General features: G+C 41.6%; 1 protein-coding gene across 2 annotated transcripts in view; it reads left to right on the top strand.

Annotated features, from left to right (window-relative positions):
• The window catches only part of COL28A1 (collagen type XXVIII alpha 1 chain), a 182,395-nt gene that overhangs the window by 105,439 nt on the left and 56,636 nt on the right, over nt 1-20,320 (top strand). For both annotated transcript variants that reach the window (XM_042248398.2, XM_027968477.3), the window contains exons 26-27: nt 600-668; nt 3,068-3,136. In XM_042248398.2, the coding sequence (XP_042104332.1) occupies nt 600-668; nt 3,068-3,136 (138 nt within the window). The remainder of the gene's footprint in view (nt 1-599; nt 669-3,067; nt 3,137-20,320) is intronic.

The raw sequence follows: 20,320 nt of genomic DNA, 5'->3' as shown, positions 1-20,320 counted from the left end.
AGCCACCAGGGAAGCCTGTTTTTGGTGGTGGTTGCCTATTATGAAACTGTGATGCTTTGATGAATCTGTAACCTTGAGAGAACCCACTGTACACTCACAATCCCTCTAGAGGCAGGAGTAGCCTAAATCCAATCTCGAGCCCAAGTAGCATAATCACTGTCGCATAAAAATGTAAGAGCAGCTCATTCAGAAAGGTTATATCTTTTAATGCTTTTTTAAAAAATTATTATTCTTGTCTCTTCTTTCTCCCTGTCTTCACAATGGCAGTAATTACTTCTCCAAAGTCCCAAGAAGTGAGCTCCATAAAGTATATATTAAGGTTTCCAAGAAGCTAATTAACTTGATTGCTTTGAAATGAACCCATATCAGTTGGTTTGATAAATGGCAATAAGAAATGAAAACAGAGATAATACTGTTGATCAAATATAGAAAAATGATCTGGAAAAAAAGATTATCTTAGTCAAATTCAAGGGCTTGGGATTTTAAAGTATATTTCTGAATATGAAAATTCATAGGAAATATTATATGAAATTTTATGTAAAATATGATACACAGCACTTTCTTAAATCAACAACTTGCCATTCATTGTGTTTCTGCAGGGAGATCCTGGCATCAGAGGCCCTCCAGGCCCCCCTGGGCCTCGGGGTGTCGGAACCCCAGGGCCAAAGGTGAGTTCTCAGGTCCGTGCTCTGGGTGAGGGTCAGGTGGCATCCAGACGACCAGGGGAACATTCAATGCACAGGAAGTGCTCATATCACGTTGACTTATTTTTTCTTGATACGGATGAAGAGCCTTTCATTTTCATTATCATGTGAACTTTCAGTAAAATAGACCATTTAAGTGTATAAAGTCATTTGCTTCCTCCCAAAGAAATTAGAAAGTAAACGCCTCTTTGAAAAGTGATTGCAGAGTGCTCAAAATATTCCCAGGTTCCTTAGAGGCTGCGCTCACATCAAGAAGCCCGTGCTTACTCTGCCCAGAGGTGCCTCAGGCCACCTGGCAACAGGTGATGGGTCTGCTGTGTCCCGGTGCACAGTCTACTCTGTCAGGGCCCCAGTGCGAGAGTCTAGTTTATCGTCCCCGTAGAAGCCGAGAGGAACTTCCTTTGGCTCCCTTTGCTCTCATTCTACTTCTCTTCCTTTTGTCACCTCCAATTTGGTGATCATTTATCCTTCTATTCTTTCAATCCACTGTTTTTCAATGCAGGAGATTTTGTCCTCCCCTCTCCACCCAGGGGGACCTTTGGCAGTGCCCGGAATCATTCTGGGCATCAAGTCCCACTGGGGAAGGAGGGCTACTGGCATCTAGTGGGTTGATGGCTGGGAGGCACAGGACATCCATCCGTAGTGAAGAATCATCGCAGCTCAAAATGTTAATTATGCTAGGGCCAACTGCTCATTCATTTGCTCAATAAATATTCCTTTGATTTGTTCAAAGAGGCGGGTAAGGAAATACCACTTCCCAGGTGGCTCAGCAGTAAAGAATCCGCCTGCCAATGCAGGAGACACGGGTTTGATCCCTCAGTCAGAAAGATCCCCTGGAGAAGAGAATGGCAACCCACTCTAGTATTCTTGCCTGGGAAATCCCATGGACAGAGGAGCCTGGCAGGCTACAGTCCACGGGGTTGCAAGGAGTTGGATATGACTTAATAACTTAACAACAACAAAGAAATATCAGGCATATTCATAGGGAAAACAGGTTTCAGTGAACCACCCATCACAAATTCAAACTACAGACAGGTATATTCATAGCCCAAATGCACAGAAGTGAATTAGAATCCTATTATCAGAGAGGAAAGAGAGAGAGCTTTGTGAATCAAAGATTTCACTAAGGATCCTACAATTACCAAGGTTCTTCGTTTATCCTTTTTTTGTCCATCAACTCCATTGTGACGGGGGGCTATTTCTTAACCATACAGATCCCTTTAAATGGATGGAGATCCCTCTGAGATGTTAGTAGTTGTTATCACTGGGTGATGGAATGATGGGTTGATTTTTTTTTCATTGTAATTTTCACTTCTATTTTTACTTTTTTTCCAATAAATTCTTCTTGTAATCAGAAAAAAGTAAAGTTTTTCCCCATAGTGGAAAGGAAAAGACTGACCTACACAGTAACTTTGATTAACTCAGGATTCCTGAAAGTTTGTTTCATCAAAATGTTAATTAGAGAACTTCTGGGATAAGCAAAATTAAACTAACCTTTCTATTGTGGGATTTCTTAGAGGCTTTAATATATTCACCTGCCCCAGGGATCTATAAGGAGAGGCATATCCATGGTGTAAACATTTCCCAATCTTACTTGACCACAGAAGTCTTTCCTCAAGAAACACGGGGTCACATTATGCTGTAGGAACATATACTGGGAACTACATACTTTTTGCTTCATTGACATATTTTCTTAACAATTCAACTCTGATCCATGTCAATAGGTGCTGAGTCTTTAACTGCAAACTCTGTGAATTAAGGTGCTATATTGAAATTGTGTGACATAGTAAAGTGAAAGTGATAGTCAGTCAGTCGTGTCCAACCTTTTGTGACCTCATGGACTGTATAGCCCGCCAGGCTCCTCTGTCCATGGGATTCTCCAGGCAAGAATACTGGAGGGGGTTGCCATCCCCTTTTCCAGGGGTTCTTCCTGACCCAGGGATCTTCCTGCATTGGCAGGCAGACTCCACCCCTGAGCCAGCAAGGAAACCTGCTGACTCTTTAACTTCAACCCCCATGAATTAATATGCTGTATTAAAATGGTGCAACATAGTAAAGGCTACCTAGACTTATGTGTGAGCTGTGTTTGAACGCCTGGTGTTTAGGGCATCAAGAGGAGCCCAAGCGGGCAAGGCTATGGGGCCAACACTTCTGCTTACATCCAGCAGTTCCCCCTTATCGCTTTACAGCTGGATTACATGCAAAAATGTTTGAAAGGATTGTGTGGTTTAAAACTTTTGGAAAAACCCTGCTTTATATCACTATGGAAAGACTGAAGTGAGAATGCAGCTAAGAGCAGTAATCTGTTGCTCATTTCTAAATCTCCTTACCCTTCTCTCCGACTTCTCTGTGTCTTCTAATAGGGTGACATCGGGCAGAAAGGCTTGCCTGGCCCTCCTGGCTCCCCTGGCTATGGATTACAAGGCATCAAAGTAAGTGAATGGAATTGTGCTTAGGGTCGCCTCTCAACGCACTAGGGCGAGGGGGAGAAGAGGCTGTGGATAATACAAAATACGGCTATTAAGAAATGGACTTAATGTAAGCTTAGCAGTTAAAATCGCCTCTGGTATTCAGAGGCATCGTCCAAAAGTGGAAACATGCTCTAAGTATACTTGCTTCACAAATGCTTGACGTTCCGTAAGTAGCTTGGAGAGCAACTGAACGGTTACGGCGGTTGGCAGTTCTGTCGGTTTCTGAGCTAAACAGGGAGTCTGTGCCCCCAACTGCATGCGCTCCCTTCACCTTCCTCACCTGCAGCCTCCATTCTTAGCCCAGGGATGCCCGAGTTTCCAGTTTTAGCTCACAGTGGCATCACCCGGGGAAGCTTTTGAATAATGCTGCTGTCTTACCCCAGAAGAAGGACATCTGAATCTCTGGGGGGCAGAGTTTGAGTCCTGTGGGTTTAAGAGCCGCCCATGTGATTCTCCTGAGCATCCAGGTGAGAAGCCCGACTCTGTGCAACTAGAAGCAACCACTGCATTCTGCTTGATTTCTGTCTCAGCCACAACAGGCCTATCTCGTGAGATGGGACTCCCAGGGTCTCCCTGCCTCAGTAGACAGAGTTTGGCATCCACAGGCTACTGTGTAATTTAAACAGTTCCCTCTTCTAATGTGATGATTTATGTATTTATTTTTTACTGGCTCACTCTCATTCTATTTGTTTTCCCCCAAATAAACTACAGTGGTTATGCTTCAAAACAGAGTAATTCCCTCGTGGGTAACTGACATTGACTCTAAAAAAGTGGAAGCATTCAAAATAAACTCATTTTCAGATGGCAGAATTTCTTAGTAAGTGGGAGACAGTAGGAGATGAAGATAATACATGTGAAAAATCCTGTGTTGAAATTAAGCCACCTACTCCTGTGTTAAGAGTGAGTTCTGTCAAGAGCAAAACTCATTTGAATCTGTGTTAAACCTTCCAATCTATCAGGCAACATCTAGGGCTTCCACTGAAGGTCTTTTAAGTAATAGTTGTTCATCTGTAGGGCTGAGTACCCAAGCAAAGGCCAGCTAACATCAGCGTGGCCAGCTAACATCAGCGTGGCCAGCTAACATCAGCGTGCAAGCACTGGGAAACCCAGCAGAAACCTACTTCCTTGTAAATAGCTTCTCTCACACTTTATCTTTTAAGCTCTACAGTTAAAAGATGGTTTTGAATTTATGAGTTTGCTTGAGCAATGAACCCATGATTGGCTCAGTTCACGTGTGCTATTAATTCGCTATCACTGCCGTGTTAAATTCTCTGCCAGCTTTTCCCTTTTGTTATCTGGGAATTATTTCCTTATTAACAAAGGGGCCTCTTGAGTTGTGCTTAACTAATCCTCATCAGTTCTGAGTCACCTGGTATCCTGCCCGTCCTTGCACCCTCCCGGTTAGGCCATGGTCAAAGTCCCTCCTGAGTGAAACTATGGTGGGAAAACTACCATCATAAGGAAAGAACCAAAATGAACACTGCCACGCATCTGGTCCTATCAGAAGCGAGGGAAGTTTTTCCTCCACTGAGGGTTGGGGCCTGATGCTGTTGGCAGTGAGCCTGGACCAAGGCTGCCTCACAAGCCTCCTCTAGACATACTGCAGTCCTGCTGGCAGCAGGGCAGACATTTCTCTCAGGATGCCCACCCCATTTTTCTGACCCTGGCTCACCATCCCTCCAAAAGGGAGAGAACTAAGAAATCAAATTGGTGGTCATTTAAAATGACTTCCTCCAAGTCATTTTAAAGCTTAGCGAAATTTCATTTCTTATGTTCATTTGTTGAATCTATTTTATACCCCTTTCTAAAAAACTATTTGAATCAGTAAAATCTGCTTTAGCCTGTCTGTTCATGAGACTCTGATGGAAGCCCTTGTTTTTATTTTATTTATTATTATTATTTTTTTAGTTTTTTATTTTTTAAATTTTAAAATCTTTAATTCTTACATGCGTTCCCAAACATGAACCCCCCTCCCACCTCCCTCCCCATAACATCTCTCTGGGTCATCCCCATGCACCAGCCCCAAGCATGCTGTATCCTGCGTCAGACATAGACTGGCGATTCAATTCTTACACGATAGTATACATGTTAGAATGCCATTCTCCCAAATCATCCCACCCTCTCCCTCTCCCTCTGAGTCGAAAAGTCCATTATACACATCTGTGTCTTTTTTCCTGTCTTGCATACAGGGTCGTCATTGCCATCTTCCTAAATTCCATATATATGTGTTAGTATACTGTATTGGTGTTTTTCTTTCTGGTTTACTTCACTCTGTATAATCGGCTCCAGTTTCATCCATCTCATCAGAACTGATTCAAATGAATTCTTTTTAACAGCTGAGTAATACTCCATTGTGTATATGTACCACAGCTTTCTTATCCATTCATCTGCTGATGGACATCTAGGTTGTTTCCATGTCCTGGCTATTATAAACAGTGCTGGAAGCCCTTGTTTTTAAATTTTCATGTCAGGGCCCAATTTGTACCCTGTCTCTCGATGTCATCCCAACCATGGGGAAAATAGGGGCTCAGGCTGCAATCATAGGAGTGATTTGCTCCACCTTAGTTCCTAGGATATTGGATTTACATTCAATTATTCAACCAATCTGAGGCTCCCCGCTGCCGTGAGTGGCAAAGAACTCATCTGCCAGTGAAGGAGACGTAGGAGACGTGGGTTTGATCCCTGGGTTGGGAAGATCCCTTGGAGGAGGACGCGCACGGCAACCGACTCCAGTATTGTTGCCTGGAGAATCCCATGGACAGAGGAGTCTGGCTGGCTGCAGTCCATGGGGAAACACAGAGTTGGACACAACTGAGCAACTGAGTGCACTTGCACCAACCAACCAACACTGCTTGAGCACCATCTATGTCACGCCAGTAGGCTAAATGCAGTATAAAACGATGAGTGAAAAGATGTGAACTTTGTCCTCATGGGGTTTAGAGACATCAGACGATCACTTTTTGAGCTGCAGAGAGTCTAGAGGGGATGGCACAGTGAAGTGAAGGGGTTTACAGGTTAGGCAAGAGTCCTGGAGGCCACAGTAATGAGTCTGGTCAGTCAAGTCTGACATGATCACGTATGAATCTACAGAGAATGACGAGTTCCTCAGTGGCCTCTGGGCCTGTCAGGTAGGCCTTCATTCTGCACTGGCATGAGGTGTGCTGTCCCACCGTGAGCCCCCAGCACTGATCATTTTTTCCCATTATGTCAGTAGCAGTAGTAGTCCTCAGATTAAGTCAGGAGGGAGAAAGGATGGGGCTTGATCTTGAGGAACGGCTTGATGTGTTAACCAGCCCTGGAGGGACCGAGAGAGAGATTGAGAGGGTGGGTCATCAAGGTTAAAACACCAAGTATGAGGACACACAGAAATGACCGACTTCCACTCTGCATTTCTACATAGGAGTCATGCCCTCTCTCCACCTTTGTTCAAGTCAGTTCTTGTGTCCCAATCAGCCTTGACATTCCCAGAGTATTCTTTTCTCAGAAGATCAGGAGGTCTTTGTAAAAATAGGATTCCTGGTGGCCCTCTATGACTTTAGGAATTTCCAAGACAGAGGTGTGGACTAGACTATGACTCCAGCTGTGCATAAACCCTTTATTCATTAAATGAATGGGCCTCCATCCCACCAGTTTCCATTTTCTGCTGAGGCCTGAACATGACTGATCTCTCACTGACTGAGGAAATACTCCCTGTAGTTAGGCTGTGGCCAAGGATGGGCTGACTAATATTTCAGGCCTCGCCAGTTTGTTATCAGTGTGAGCAAACAGTCTTGATGACGTGCTGGGGGAATCTGGTGAACACTACGGGATGGAAATCCCAGTATCTCCAAAGCGGACAACGCGTGATGACTTGGTCACAGAGCTAACAGATCTGAAGTGGAGGGAAACTGAGTCCCAGTGACCTCACCACTCTATCTAGATTCTGACCTTAAGGGTCTGACAGAAAGAGAATGAGCTTGAGAGCCAAATAAGACCTTGGCCTGAATCTGTCTAGTTGTATAAGGTATTTATGTTTGAGGAACTTTAAAGCTTCCTCATCTTTAAAATGGGGATAATAAAGCTATTTTGCAAGGTGTTGTGAAGAAAAAATTATACTAAATGCCTAGTATGCAGTAGTGGTTACTCAATCAGAGCCTGGGCTATGGAATCTACTGATCTGAATCGTGGTTTCCTAAGTACTACACCTCTTGCCTCAGTTTCCACATCTGAATAATGGGGATAATAATAGTACTGTTTTCTAAAGTTGTTACAGGAAATAAATGAGACAGTATGTGTAATGTGTTTAAAACAAGGTTCAATGCATGGTTACATATGCAGTAAATGGTTGGAGTTATTCACATTATCACAGAAAATTAGTCAATCTAATCACACTAGGACCACAGCTAGGTCTAACTCAATGAAACTAAGCCATGCCCATGGAGCCACCCAAGATGGGTGGGTCATGGTGGAGAGGTCTGACAGAATGTGGTCCACTGGAGAAGGGAATGGCAAGCCACTTCAGTATTCTTGCCTTGAGAACCCCATGAACAGTATGAAAAGGCAAAATGATAGGATACTGAAAGAGGAACTCCCCAGGTCAGTGGGTGCCCAATATGCTACTGGAGATCAGTGGAGAAATAACTCCAGAAAGAATGACGGGATGGAGCCAAAGCAAAAACAATACCCAGTTGTGGATGTGACTGGTGATAGAAGCAAGGTCCAATGCTGTAAAGAGCAATATTGCATAGAAACCTGGAATGTCAGGTCCATGAATCAAGGCAAATTGGAAGTGGTCAAACAAGAGATGGCAAGAGTGAATGTCGACATTCTAGGAATCAGCGAACTAAAATGGACTGGAATGGGTGAATTTAACTCATATGACCATTATATCTACTACTGTGGGCAGGAATCCCTTAGAAGAAATGGAGTAGCCATCATGGTCAACAAAAGAGTCCAAAATGCAGTACTTGGATGCAATCTCAAAAAGGACAGAATGAACTCTGTTCGTTTCCAAGGCAAACTCTGTGCGTTTCCAAGGCATTCAATATCACAGTAATCCAAGTCTATGCCCCAACCAGTAACTCTGAAGAAGCTGAAGTTGAACGGTTCTATGAAGACCTATAAGACCTTTTAGAACTAACACCCAAAAAAGATGTCCTTTTCATTATAGGAGACTGGAATGCAAAAGTAGGACGTCAAGAAACACCTGGAGTAACAGGCAAGTTTGGCAGTGGAATACGGAATGAAGCAGGGCAAAGACTAAAAGAGTTTTGCCAAGAGAACGCACTGGTCATAGCAAACACCCTCTTCCAACAACACAAGAGAAGACTCTACACATGGACATCACCAGATGGTCAACACTGAAATCAGATTGATTATATTCTTTGCAGTCAAAGATGGAGAAGCTCTATACAGTCAACAAAAACAAGACCAGGAGCTGACTGTGGCTCAGATCATGAACTCCTTATTGCCAAATTCAGACTTAAATTGAAGAAAGTAGGGAAAACCACTAAACCATTCAGGTATGACCTAAATCAAATCTCTGACTATAGAGTGGAAGTGAGAAATAGATTTAAGGGACAGATCTGACAGAGTGCCTGATGAACTATGGATGGAGGTTTGTGACATTGTTCAGGAGACAGGGATCAAGACCATCCCCATGGAAAAGAAATGCAAAAAAAGCAAAATGGCTGTCTGGGGAGGCCTTACAAATAGCTGTGAAAAGAAGAGAAGTGAAAAGCAAAGGAGAAAAGGAAAGATATAAGCATCTGAATGCAGAGTTCCAAAGAATAGCAAGAAGAGATAAGAAAGCCTTCCTCAGCAATCAATGCAAAGAAATAGAGGAAAACAACAGAATGGGAAAGACTAGAGATCTCTTCAAGAAAGTTAGAGATACCAAGGGAACATCTCATGCAAAGATGATCTTGATAAAGGACAGAAATGGTATGGACCTAACAGAAACAGAAGATATTAAGAAGAGGTGGCAAGAATACACAGAGGAACTGTACAAAATAGATCTTCACCAACAAGATAATCACAATGGTGTGATCACTCACCTAGAGCCAGACATCCTGGAATGTGAAGTCAAGTGGGCCTTAGAAAGCATCACTATAAACAAAGCCAGTGGAGGTGATGGAATTCCAGCTGAGCTATTTCAAATCCTAAAAGATGATGCTGTGAAAGTTCTGCACTCAATATGCCAGCAAATTTGGAAAACTCAGCAGTGGCCACAGGACTGGAAAAGGTCAGTTTTCATTCCAATCCCAAAGAAAGGCAATGCCAAGGAATGCTCAAAGTACTGCACAATTGCACTCATCTCACATGCTAGTAAAGTAACGCTCAAAATTCTCCAAGCCAGGCTTCAGCAGTACGTGAACCATGAACTTCCAGATGTTCAAGCTGATTTTAGAAAAGGCAGAGGAACCAAGATCAAATTGCCAACATCCACTGGATCATGGAAAAAGCAAGAGAGTGCCAGTAAAACATCTATTTCTGCTTTATGGACTATGCCAAAGCCTTTGACTGTGTGGATCACAAGAAACTGTGGAAAATTCTGAAAGAGATGGGAATACCAGACCACCTGACCTGCCTCTTGAGAAATCTGTATGCAGGTCAGGAAGCAACAGTTAGAACTGGACATGGAACAACAGACTGCTTCCAAATAGGAAAAGGAGTAGGTCAAGGCTGTATATTGTCACCCTGCTTATTTAACTTCTATGCAGAGTACATCATGAGAAACGCTGGGCTCAAAGGAGCACAAGCTGGAATCAAGATTGCTGGGAGAAATATCAATAACCTCAGAGATGCAGATGACACCACCCTTATGGGCAGAAAGTGAAGAGGAACTAAAAGCCTCTTGATGAAAGTGAAAGTGGAGAGTGAAAAATTGGGGTTAAAGCTCAACATTCAGAAAACGAAGATCATGGCATCTGGTCCCATCACTTCATGGGAAATAGATGGGAAACAGTGGAAACAGTGTCAGACTTTATTTTCTTGGGTTCCAAAATCACTGCAGATGGTGACTGCAGCCATGAAATAAAAAGACACTTACTCCTTGGAAGGAAAGTTATGACCAACCTAGATAGCATATTCAAAGGCAGAGACATTACTTTGCCAAAAAGGTTCATCAAGTCAAGGCTATGGTTTTTCCATTGGTCATGTATGGATGTGAGAGTTGGACTGTGAAGAAAGCTGAGCGCTGAAGAATTAATGCTTTTGAACTGTGGTGTTGGAGAAGACTCTTGAGAGTCCCTTGGACTGCAAGAAGATCCAACCAGTCCATTCTGAAGGAGATCAGCCCTAGGATTTCTTTGGAAGGAATGATGCTAAAGCTGAAACTCCAGTACTTTGGCCACCTCATGGGAAGTGTTGACTCATTGGAAAAGACTCTGATGCTGGGAGGGCTTGGGGGCAGGAGAAGGGGATGACAGAGGATGAGATGGCTGGATGGCATCACTGACTTGATGGACGCAAGTCTGAGTGAACTCCGGGAGTTGGTGATGGACAGGGAGGCCTGGCGTGCTGCGATTCATGGGGTCGCAAAGAGTCGGACATGACTGAGCGACTGAACTGAACTGAACTGAATTCACATTGTAATTTCTTCTTGCTTTCCCTCCCTTTCGACCAGTCCTTCTTGTATTTTCCAGGATGAAGGCCCAGAGTCTGACATTCATATGATTTAATATTCTTAAACCTGAAATATTGATTGCATTAATTAGTGTAGGCCTGACATGTGTAACAAAAAGACTGCCACAAACATATAATGGCTGAATCACAACAGAGGTTTTCATTCACGTGGCACGCCAGAGGGAGTCTTCCTCGTTGGTGGACAATTTCCTTCCGCATAGAATTTCAGAGAATCTCCACTTCCATGTATGTTTTCTCCATCGTAGGGGTCTCTTTATCACTTACACTCAGCAAGCAGAAAGGGGAGGGTATGGAAGAGGCACACCCGCTTCCTGAAAGTCTGGGCCAAGAGGCGACACACAGCACCTCTGCCCACGTTTCATCAGCAAGAGCTAATCTCATGAAGAGGTGGTGTAAACTGTGTGCCCAGGAAGAAGAGGAACCCAGGGTTCATTAAAGAGCTGGCAACTGCTGCCAGGCAAAATGTAACCAGCTTCTAGGAAAGATGGAAAATGTAAAGTTACACGTTATTCTGAAGTATGCTGGTGCTTCAGGAAGAAAACAGAAAGCAAGCACGGTCTCCATGGCAACTTCCAGAATGCCTGTCACTCTCCTGATACTGTGGGGCGCAGTCACCTGGCTTACAAGGACTGGGTTCAGCTTTATCATTCCTTTTATCCTATGTTCCCCCCGCCCTCTCGCACATAAAAACCAAAGCAAAACCCTCAGAGTCTTGCTGTCTTCTCACTCATTTCAAGCAGCAGCAGAAGTACATGTGGATAGTTTAGAAACTGCCTTGAGTAGACGTGCTGAGAACTAGCCAAAGAGCTGGAGGAGGCTCGGGGGTGTAGTGGGACCAGGGAACAAACAGGAAATGCTCGTTCCCATCTTTGGCAGAGCCAGGGACAAAGTATGAGGGCTGCCTGAAACCCGGCAGGAGAGCTGTGGTTCCAAGGCTGGAGAGAGATGGGGATGGCAACAGAGGCAGGAAGCAGAGCTGGTGCAATGAGCCCCACGCTGGGAGATGGAGGAGCCGGTGGGTGATCAGGCTCGCGTGGAGAATAAGGGAAGGGCTAGAGTCCCAGGGCATTAAATGGGAAGCCAGCAGTGATGGAAATCAGCAGGGGTGTGATGGTGGGTGAGTCAGCCCAGCTTGCACAGGAACAGCCAGAAAGAAAACAGCCTTCTCCCACCAAAGCTTTCTGATTAGCAATTCAAAGTAGAACCCAGAACTTTGTAAGGTTCTTGGCTTAGTGTTTAAGCTTAATGTCATTTCTCAGGTAGATTTTTTTTTGGTTAGTCTTTCCAACTATATTGAAGCAACTGTGGTTCTGTAAATTCCATGCATCAGGTATGTGGGCCACCTTCTGGTGTCCATTCACCAGAAAGGCTAAAGCTCGACAGATGTCAGCGTGCTGTGGTGGGAATCTCACAGGGAACCTGCCAGCTTTCCATTTGCCTCCCCCCTGCCTGCCCCTGTGACCCTGATCACATTGAAAGTGCCTCCAGAATCCACTTGACTAGATATTTTATTAGAGTGGACTTGTTACAGCATGGGAAATTGCCCTCTTTAAAGGTGAAATAGAAATGATTCATTCATTGAAATGAAACAGACTTAAGGGGGAAAAATTCTCACTTATAAGAAGTCAGGGATAGGTTCAATGTACACTAAGTTGCAAATACCTGGGACATCGCCCACAGCTCAGTGGTAAAGAGTGGACTTGCAATGCAGGAGATGCAGGAGACATGAGTTCTATCCCTGGGTCCAGAATATCCCTGGAGTGGGGCATGGCAACCCACTCCAGTATTCTTGCCTGGAGAATCCCATGGACAGAGGAGCCTGGTGGGCTACAGTCCATGGGGTCACAAAGAGTTGGACACTTAGACTGAAGCGATGAAGCACGCACACCCACAAAGAAAGGCTAAGGTATGCTGACACACAGAAGTTGTTCTAGTCTTGTAAGCTCAGAACCTCAGAACTGTGCGTCTGATGGTGTTAATATTACTAAGGGAGCAACTCACACACTCACACATATTTTAACATGATAACTTTCTGGTATTTCAGTTTAATTTTTTCTTTCCTCCTCCTGACCACAATCTAACAACAGCATCAAAAATAGAACACAAAACCAACCGTGGTAACAGTATGCTGACTGTATTCAACCTGAGCACAACTTAGAAATTAAACTGAAACAATAAGGGATATAGTTGACAGCATAACTTAGGGTATTTTTATGCCAGAAACCATCTCTGAAATAACATCTAATGCTTTCCTGTATTGCAATTTTCAAATTCCTATAATGATTCCTCTATGTAGAAAGGAGAGATTGGAGCTACCTGAGAGTTTAAACCTTAAAACAGTTTATTGTTTTGGGATGACACCTGCCAAAGTGCCTGTGGCAGAGGGGAGGGCTGTGGCTCAAAATTGAGTCTGGTCATCAAAGTCCACAAATCTATTTTCAGACACTGAAGTCATCCTCATACCTTTAAACTTTTTTTTTTAATTATTACTTTTTAAAATCAAATTAAAAACAATTGCATGGTTAGAAACCAAAGCCTAAAGAACAGATCCTATAATACTCTCTACACTGTAGGTTGCTTAGGTCAGGGGCAGTTTGCATTTATTAACTGGGGGGGTTGGCTCTGAGCTTAGCTGTATATCTCATTTATTGGTTTCCCTCCTGGGCCAAGTGGCTCTCATTTCTTCAAACCAATTAAGATACAGCATAGCATCTTTTTTTTTTTTTTAATTCCCGAATCTGAATCTGAGCATGTGGTATGACATTGGGGTCAACCAAAAAGTTCATTCAGGATTTTCTATAACATCTTATGGAGACATTCAAATGAACTTTGTGGCCAACCCAATATTTTCCTATGTTAATCGCATTATTGAAATTTCCTCTTTAAATAGCCTATTTCCCAAATCAGACTTTGAATAAAAATATTAAGCTCTCAATTTAGTGGGGCTTGAATCATCATTACCAGTTTCTTTTTACTGTCTAGTTACCATGAACAAGGCCCTGTGCAGTGACTAGTGACCATCACAGAAGACTGTTTTATATCTACCAGCTTCCTTGCACTACTATGAACCTAAAGGAAACACTAATTTCCAAGTCATTTTTTCCAAAGTATGTACTGTATCCTGCCCCAAGATTTACTATAGTTTCCCTAATTCCAAAAGAAAAGTCAAAAGGACTAAAATCTTGGTAATAACGATAGTATCCAATGCCATATTTTGGTGATGAATATTAAAAAAAAATTTTAATTAGCACCAAAAGTTGAAAAATTATATGAAAGATTTCATTCGAGCAGTTATATACTAAAGCTACTACATAATTCATAATTATACATGCTGCCATTTCGTGTGCATGCTATAGTCAGGCATGTCTGACTTTTGCAACCCCACAGACTGCAGCCCACCAGGCTCCCCCGTCCATGGGATTCTCCAGGCAAGAACACTGGAGTGGGTTGCCATTTCCTTCTCCAATGCATGAAAGGAAAAGTGAAAGTGAAGTTGCTCAGTCGTGTCTGACTCTTCGTGACCCCACGGACTGTAGCCCACCAGGCTCCTCCGTCCATGGGATTCTCCAGGCAAGAACACTGGAGTGGGGTGCCATTGCCTTCTCCATGCTGCCATTTTAGATTGTTCTTTTTCTTTCTCCTCCCGCCCTCTGTGCCTCTGGCCCATCCAATCTTATTTATCCAATATACAAAGATATAAATACTATATATGTATCCCTTTTCATTCTTGTAACAGATTGTCTGTATAAAACCAAGCTGAGTAAAGGACATGGAGAGACTACCCTTAGGTGCTGCTACCATCTTGATAGCCCATGAATTTCACTGTTGAAAATTAATAAAATATATTTTATCTTTTTCCCACCTTTCAATGCTTGGTTAGAAGTAAGATACTAGTATATATGTTTCCCCTTTTCTGTTCAGTGAGGTCAGAGGCACCTTTACTACTCAGAGCTTGGAGGGGCAATCTAGAGCCATACTCTAATCTCTAAATTTCACATGTTATCTTATTCCGGCTTCACCAGCCTGTGACATAGGCTTTCAGAAACCTAGGCACACGTATGTTAAGTCATGTTCCAAGGACACTCACAGCTCTAGATGGCTTTCCTGAAATAACTATGTGTTGGGTAGTAATCAAAGTCAAGGTAGATGTCAGAGAGAGGAAAAAGTCCATTTAAGACTTTCAAAATTGCAATTTCTTAAGGAATCTCCACACTGTTCTCCATAGTGACTGTACTAGTTTGCATTCCCATCAACAGTGTAAGAGGGTTCCCTTTTCTCCACATCCTCTCCAGCATTTATTGCTTACAGACTTTTGGATTGCAGCCATTCTGACTGGTGTGAAATGGTACCTCATTGTGGTCTTGATTTGCATTTCTCTGATAATGAGTGATGTTGAGCATCTTTTCATGTGTTTGTTAGCCATCCGTATGTCTTCTTTGGAGAAATGTCTATTTAGTTCTTTGGCCCATTTTTTGATTGGGTTGTTTATTTTTCTGGAATTGAGCTGCAGGAGTTGCTTGTATATTTTTGAGATGAGTTGTTTGTCAGTTGCTTCATTTGCTATTATTTTCTCCCATTCCGAAGGCTGTCTTTTCACCTTGCTTATAGTTTCCTTTGTTGTGCAGAAGCTTTTAAGTTTAATTAGCTCCCATTTGTTTATTTTTGCTTTTATTTCCAATATTCTGGGAGGTGGGTCATAGAGGATCCTGCTGTGATGTATGTCGGAGACTGTTTTGCCTATGTTCTCCTCTAGGAGTTTTATAGTTTCTGGTCTTACGTTTAGATCTTTAATCCATTTTTTTTAAAAAATCCATTTTGAGTTTATTTTTGTGTGTGGTGTTAGAAAGTGATCTAGTTTCATTCTTTTACAAGTGGTTGACCAGTTTTCCCAGCACCACTTGTTAAAGAGATTGTCTTTAATCCATTGTATATTCTTGCCTCCTTCGTCAAAGATAAGGTGTCCATATGTGTGTGGATTTATCTCTGGGCTTTCTATTTTGTTCCATTGATCTATATTTCTGTCTTTGTGCCAGTACCATACTGTTTTGATGACTGTGGCTTTGTAGTAGAGCCTGAAGTCAGGCAAGTTGATTCCTCCAGTTCCATTCTTCTTTTCAAGATTGCTTTGGCTATTCGAGGTTTTTGTATTTCCATACAAATCTTGAAATTATTTGTTCTAGTTCTGTGAAAAATACCACTGGTAGCTTGATAGGGATTGCATTGAATCTGTAGATTGCTTTGGGTAGTATACTCATTTTCAGTATATTGGTTCTTCTGATATTCCTTAAAAAATTGCAAATAGAACTGCCTTATGACCCAGCAATCCCACTGCTGGGCATACACACCGAGGAAACCAGAGTTGAAAGAGACACATGTACCCCAATGTTCATCACAGCACTGTTTATAATAGCCAGGACATGGAAACAACCGAGATGTCCATCAGCAGACAAATGGATAAGAAAGCTGTGGTACATATACACAATGGTGTATTTCTCAGCCATTAAAAAGAATACATTTGAATCAGTTCTAATGAGATGGATGAAACTGGAGCCGATTATACAGAATGAAGTAAGCCAGAAAGAAAAACACCAATACAGTATACTAACACATATATATGGAATTTAGAAAGATGGTAATGATGATCCTGTATGCAAGACAGCAAAAGAGACACAGATGTGTAGAACAGACTTTTGGACTCTGAGGGAGAGGGAGAGAGAGAGGGTGGGATGATTTGGGAGAATGGCATTGAAACATGTATACTATCATGTAAGAAATGAATTGCCAGTCTATGTTCGATACAGGATACAGGATGCTTGGGGCTGGTGCATGGGGATGATCCAGAGAGATGATATGGGGTGGGAGGTGGGTGGGGGGTTCATGATTGGGAACTCATGTACATCCGTGGCAGATTCAAGTCAATGTATGGCAAAACCAATACAGTATTGTAAAGTAAGATAAAGTAAAAATAAAAATAAAAAAAAAAAGACTTTCAAAATTAAATTTGGAAAAGTCAAAAATGTTTTTGTACCTGGTGATGTAAACTTGGCCCTTGGAGATGTGAGATATATTAATACACAGTGAGGTTTCTTTTTTCTTGATAATAGAAATTTTTAAAAAGAAAGTAGCATAAAAGTACTACTTTTTCCCCAAGCACAGTTGTGTCCCAACCAGGAGCTTTGTTATCTTTTAAATCTATCACCAGCCACAAGGCTAGGAATTACAGCAAGATTTAGTCTGATGTGTGTAGCTGCCTTGCAGTGAGGCTATTATAACCAAGAAACTAGTCACACATTCCAAAGCTTATCAAGTCCTTTCTGATTTGGGTGGTAGAAGGACTCTTTTGTACTGCAAACCTCTATGACAAGTCAGTGGTAGCCAACCAGTCTGTAATCTAAACTTTTTATTGCCTTTATAGATATCTTTACTTTACAGTGATTGGCTTTTTGTTATCAGCATCTCTGCTTATCTAGTTGACTTCTTATTTTAAATATAACAAGCAAAGGGAAAGGAAGTTACCTTCCCTGTTCAAGGTCACTCACAAATCCCTCACAAAGCAAAGATTGTGGAGTTTTACGGGTATCAGTGGTTCAAACTGACAGCTAACCTCAGGATAATCTCCCTTTCATCCTATGAAAGATTCTTCAAGCAATAATTCTTTTGAATTATTAGGAACTGCTTCTCACATGATCACGACGAGACTCAGAGGTCCACGGGGTATGGACTCTGCCCTGGGAGACCAAGTGAGAAGAGCAAAGAATATGGAAATGGAGAAAAACAGGCAACAAAACTGTCTGCTTCTAAGTCAGAGATGGGGGATCAGGAGGAAGAAGGAGAAAGGGAAAGAAAGAAAATAGGAAACTGGTCATGCTGACTTTAGGATTCTATGCTTAACAATGCTTTTGACCTTAAAGTTTCAACTACCCGAGATTAATGGAGTTACTATCTTTTGGTTAAACTTCCTGGTATTCTACTGTCATCCTTTTACTTCTGCCTTTTTGTACCCTCTTACTTTACACGTTTCTTTTCAGCAACAAATATGTGGATTTTTAAAACACCAATCTGACAATGTATGTATTTTGCATGAATTCATTTACATTTAATGCAGTTAGTGAACTTTTAAAGTTTATTTTTACCTTCTAATTTTGAACTATTTGTCCCACTTACTCCATTTCTTTTTTTAAAAAAATATTTTCTTTCCCTTTTAAAGATGTATTAATTTTTAACTGTTGCATTTTTTCCTTTACTAGTTAGGAATTTACACATTTTTGTTCCTCTTTTTTCAATACTTATTCTTAATTACCCTGTTGTGGAATCTGGAGTCGCAGAAAACACCTCAGAGGACACTCAAGATAGTGGAGTGCAGTTTATTACCACTCTCCCTCCCCACCCCCGCCAGGTGACTGGTTACATGTTAGCGACCTCTTTGTTGTATATGACTGAGTTTTACAATAAGCAGGTGCTAGGAGAACAAACAAGGTTAAACTGTTGGGGGGCAACAATGATTACACATCAAGGGGGGATGTCTCCATGGTTAATCCAACAAGGGCAGCCTGACCTCAACTACAATCTCCGGTTGCCATCTGTAGGGAGGGAAGTCTCCAGGAGACCTGGTTCTCATTAGCAATGGTTTCCTCACTTGGGCAGGGCTCAGGCCCAGTTTACATCCAGTCTTCAAGATGGATGACAGGCCACAAAATGGAGTCTCTCCTGCTTCCCTCACACTGGCCCCAACAACCCCTACCCTAATATTATTCTTGTGCTCTTACATTTTAACTTATTTTAAATCCCTCAACATATTTTTATATGATCCTTATTTAGATTTATTCACATACTAGTGTGTTTCTCTTTAATCCATCTTGCATCTCATCCTGGAACCAGTCTCCTTCTGCCTGACTTGGATTTTTCAGAATATCCTTTAGAGGAAATTTTTACTGGCACAACCTCTCTGTTTTTGCTTGAGTGAAACTGTATTTATTTTCTGTAACGTCATCTTACAACATACTTTTCTGAGTATAGAACTCTAGGCACACAGTTTTTCCTCTCAGTGCACAGGAGATTCTCCCGTCATTTGGCCTCCATTATTGCTCTTGAAAAGTTGCCTGGTGGGCTAGCTTTTCTTTTGATGGTAATTTGTCCTTTTCTCTGTGATTTTTAAAGGATTTCTGTCTCTTTTTATGTGGTCTTGGGTCTATGATGTACTTAGATGTAGATTTCTTTTTATTTATTTTGCTTAAGAGTTGTTAGAATTCCTGATTTTTGTGAACAAACATTTTAAAAATTATTTCTGGAATTCTCTGCCTTATCTTTCATTGCTGAAGTAATCCAATCCAGTCTTCCCATCCCCACACTGTCTCCATCTTTCTGGAACTATAATTAGTTAAATCTTTTCATTCCTTCTTCCTCTGTATCTGTCCTTCTATGTTCTCAATCTTGTCTTTCTGAGATACATTATGGCTGATATTTTTCTAGTCTATTTTCCAGTTCACTAAATCTTTCTTTCTGTGCTGAATTTGTTGTTTAAACAGTTCATTGAGTTTTTAGCTTGAGTTGTAGCTTCAATTATTTCTAGATGTTCCACACAGTCATGCTATAAAGACATTCTTTTAGAAAAAAAAATTAGACTATATACCTTTCTTGCTTAGAAAGTCTTTAAAGTCTTCCTACAATATTTTAAAAGTTGAAAGGAAGAAGAAAAGAAAGGCAAGAAGAGAAAGAAAGGAAAGAAGACTCTCTCCAAGGCTGAATATGATCTGGATGATGCCCGTCTCTCTGATTTTATCTTGCATCTTCCTTTATTTCACTCAATACAATCAAGGCCCTCTGGTTTCCTTTCTGTTTTCCAAAAGCAAAGTTCCTTCCTTCTGCACTTTTGTTTCTCCTATGTTGGCCTTTGACATGGGTGAATCCTTCCCTTCATGCAATCTCCTTAGTGAGACCATGTCTGACCACACCATCTGATCCCTACTCCATTCTCAATCGCTCTATATTCTCCCATTTTGTTTTCATAACACTATTACCATCTGAAAATGTTTGTTTCTTGGTTTACTTATTATCTGTCTTCTCTTGGGAAAAAGAAACTCTTTGAGAGCAAGGATTTTGTTTCTTTCATTCATCTCTAATTGCCACCTAGCAGAGTGTCCGGCATATAGTAATCACTTAATAAATGTTTATTTAATTAATCAACAAAGTAGTGAATAATTAAATGTATGTATTAAGGTTGTACAGTAGATGATGGTAAAGTTACACCTGTAACCACATTGTCAACACAGAAAACACTTCATTTGCATATACTTTAGTTCAATAAACCATTCTTGAATTCCATCACTAAGAGAACTCTGAACTTGTGAAATGATAAATACTTTTCTAAATCTTAGAGCTTAATAGTGGAAGTATTGCTCTTACAGATTGTGTACTTGGTGTATTTGGTTGGCAGAACAGGTAGAAGTTTAGTCAGAAAATGCTGGATTCCACTTTCTTCAAAGTATATCTTTGTGATCCAAGTATCTATTACTGCAATGC

The sequence above is a fragment of the Ovis aries genome, chromosome 4 (assembly GCF_016772045.2).
Source record: "Ovis aries strain OAR_USU_Benz2616 breed Rambouillet chromosome 4, ARS-UI_Ramb_v3.0, whole genome shotgun sequence".
In the NCBI taxonomy this organism is placed as follows: Eukaryota; Metazoa; Chordata; class Mammalia; order Artiodactyla; family Bovidae; genus Ovis; species Ovis aries.
Note: the sequence above shows the minus strand (reverse complement) of the source record. Positions and strands in the feature narration are given on the sequence as shown.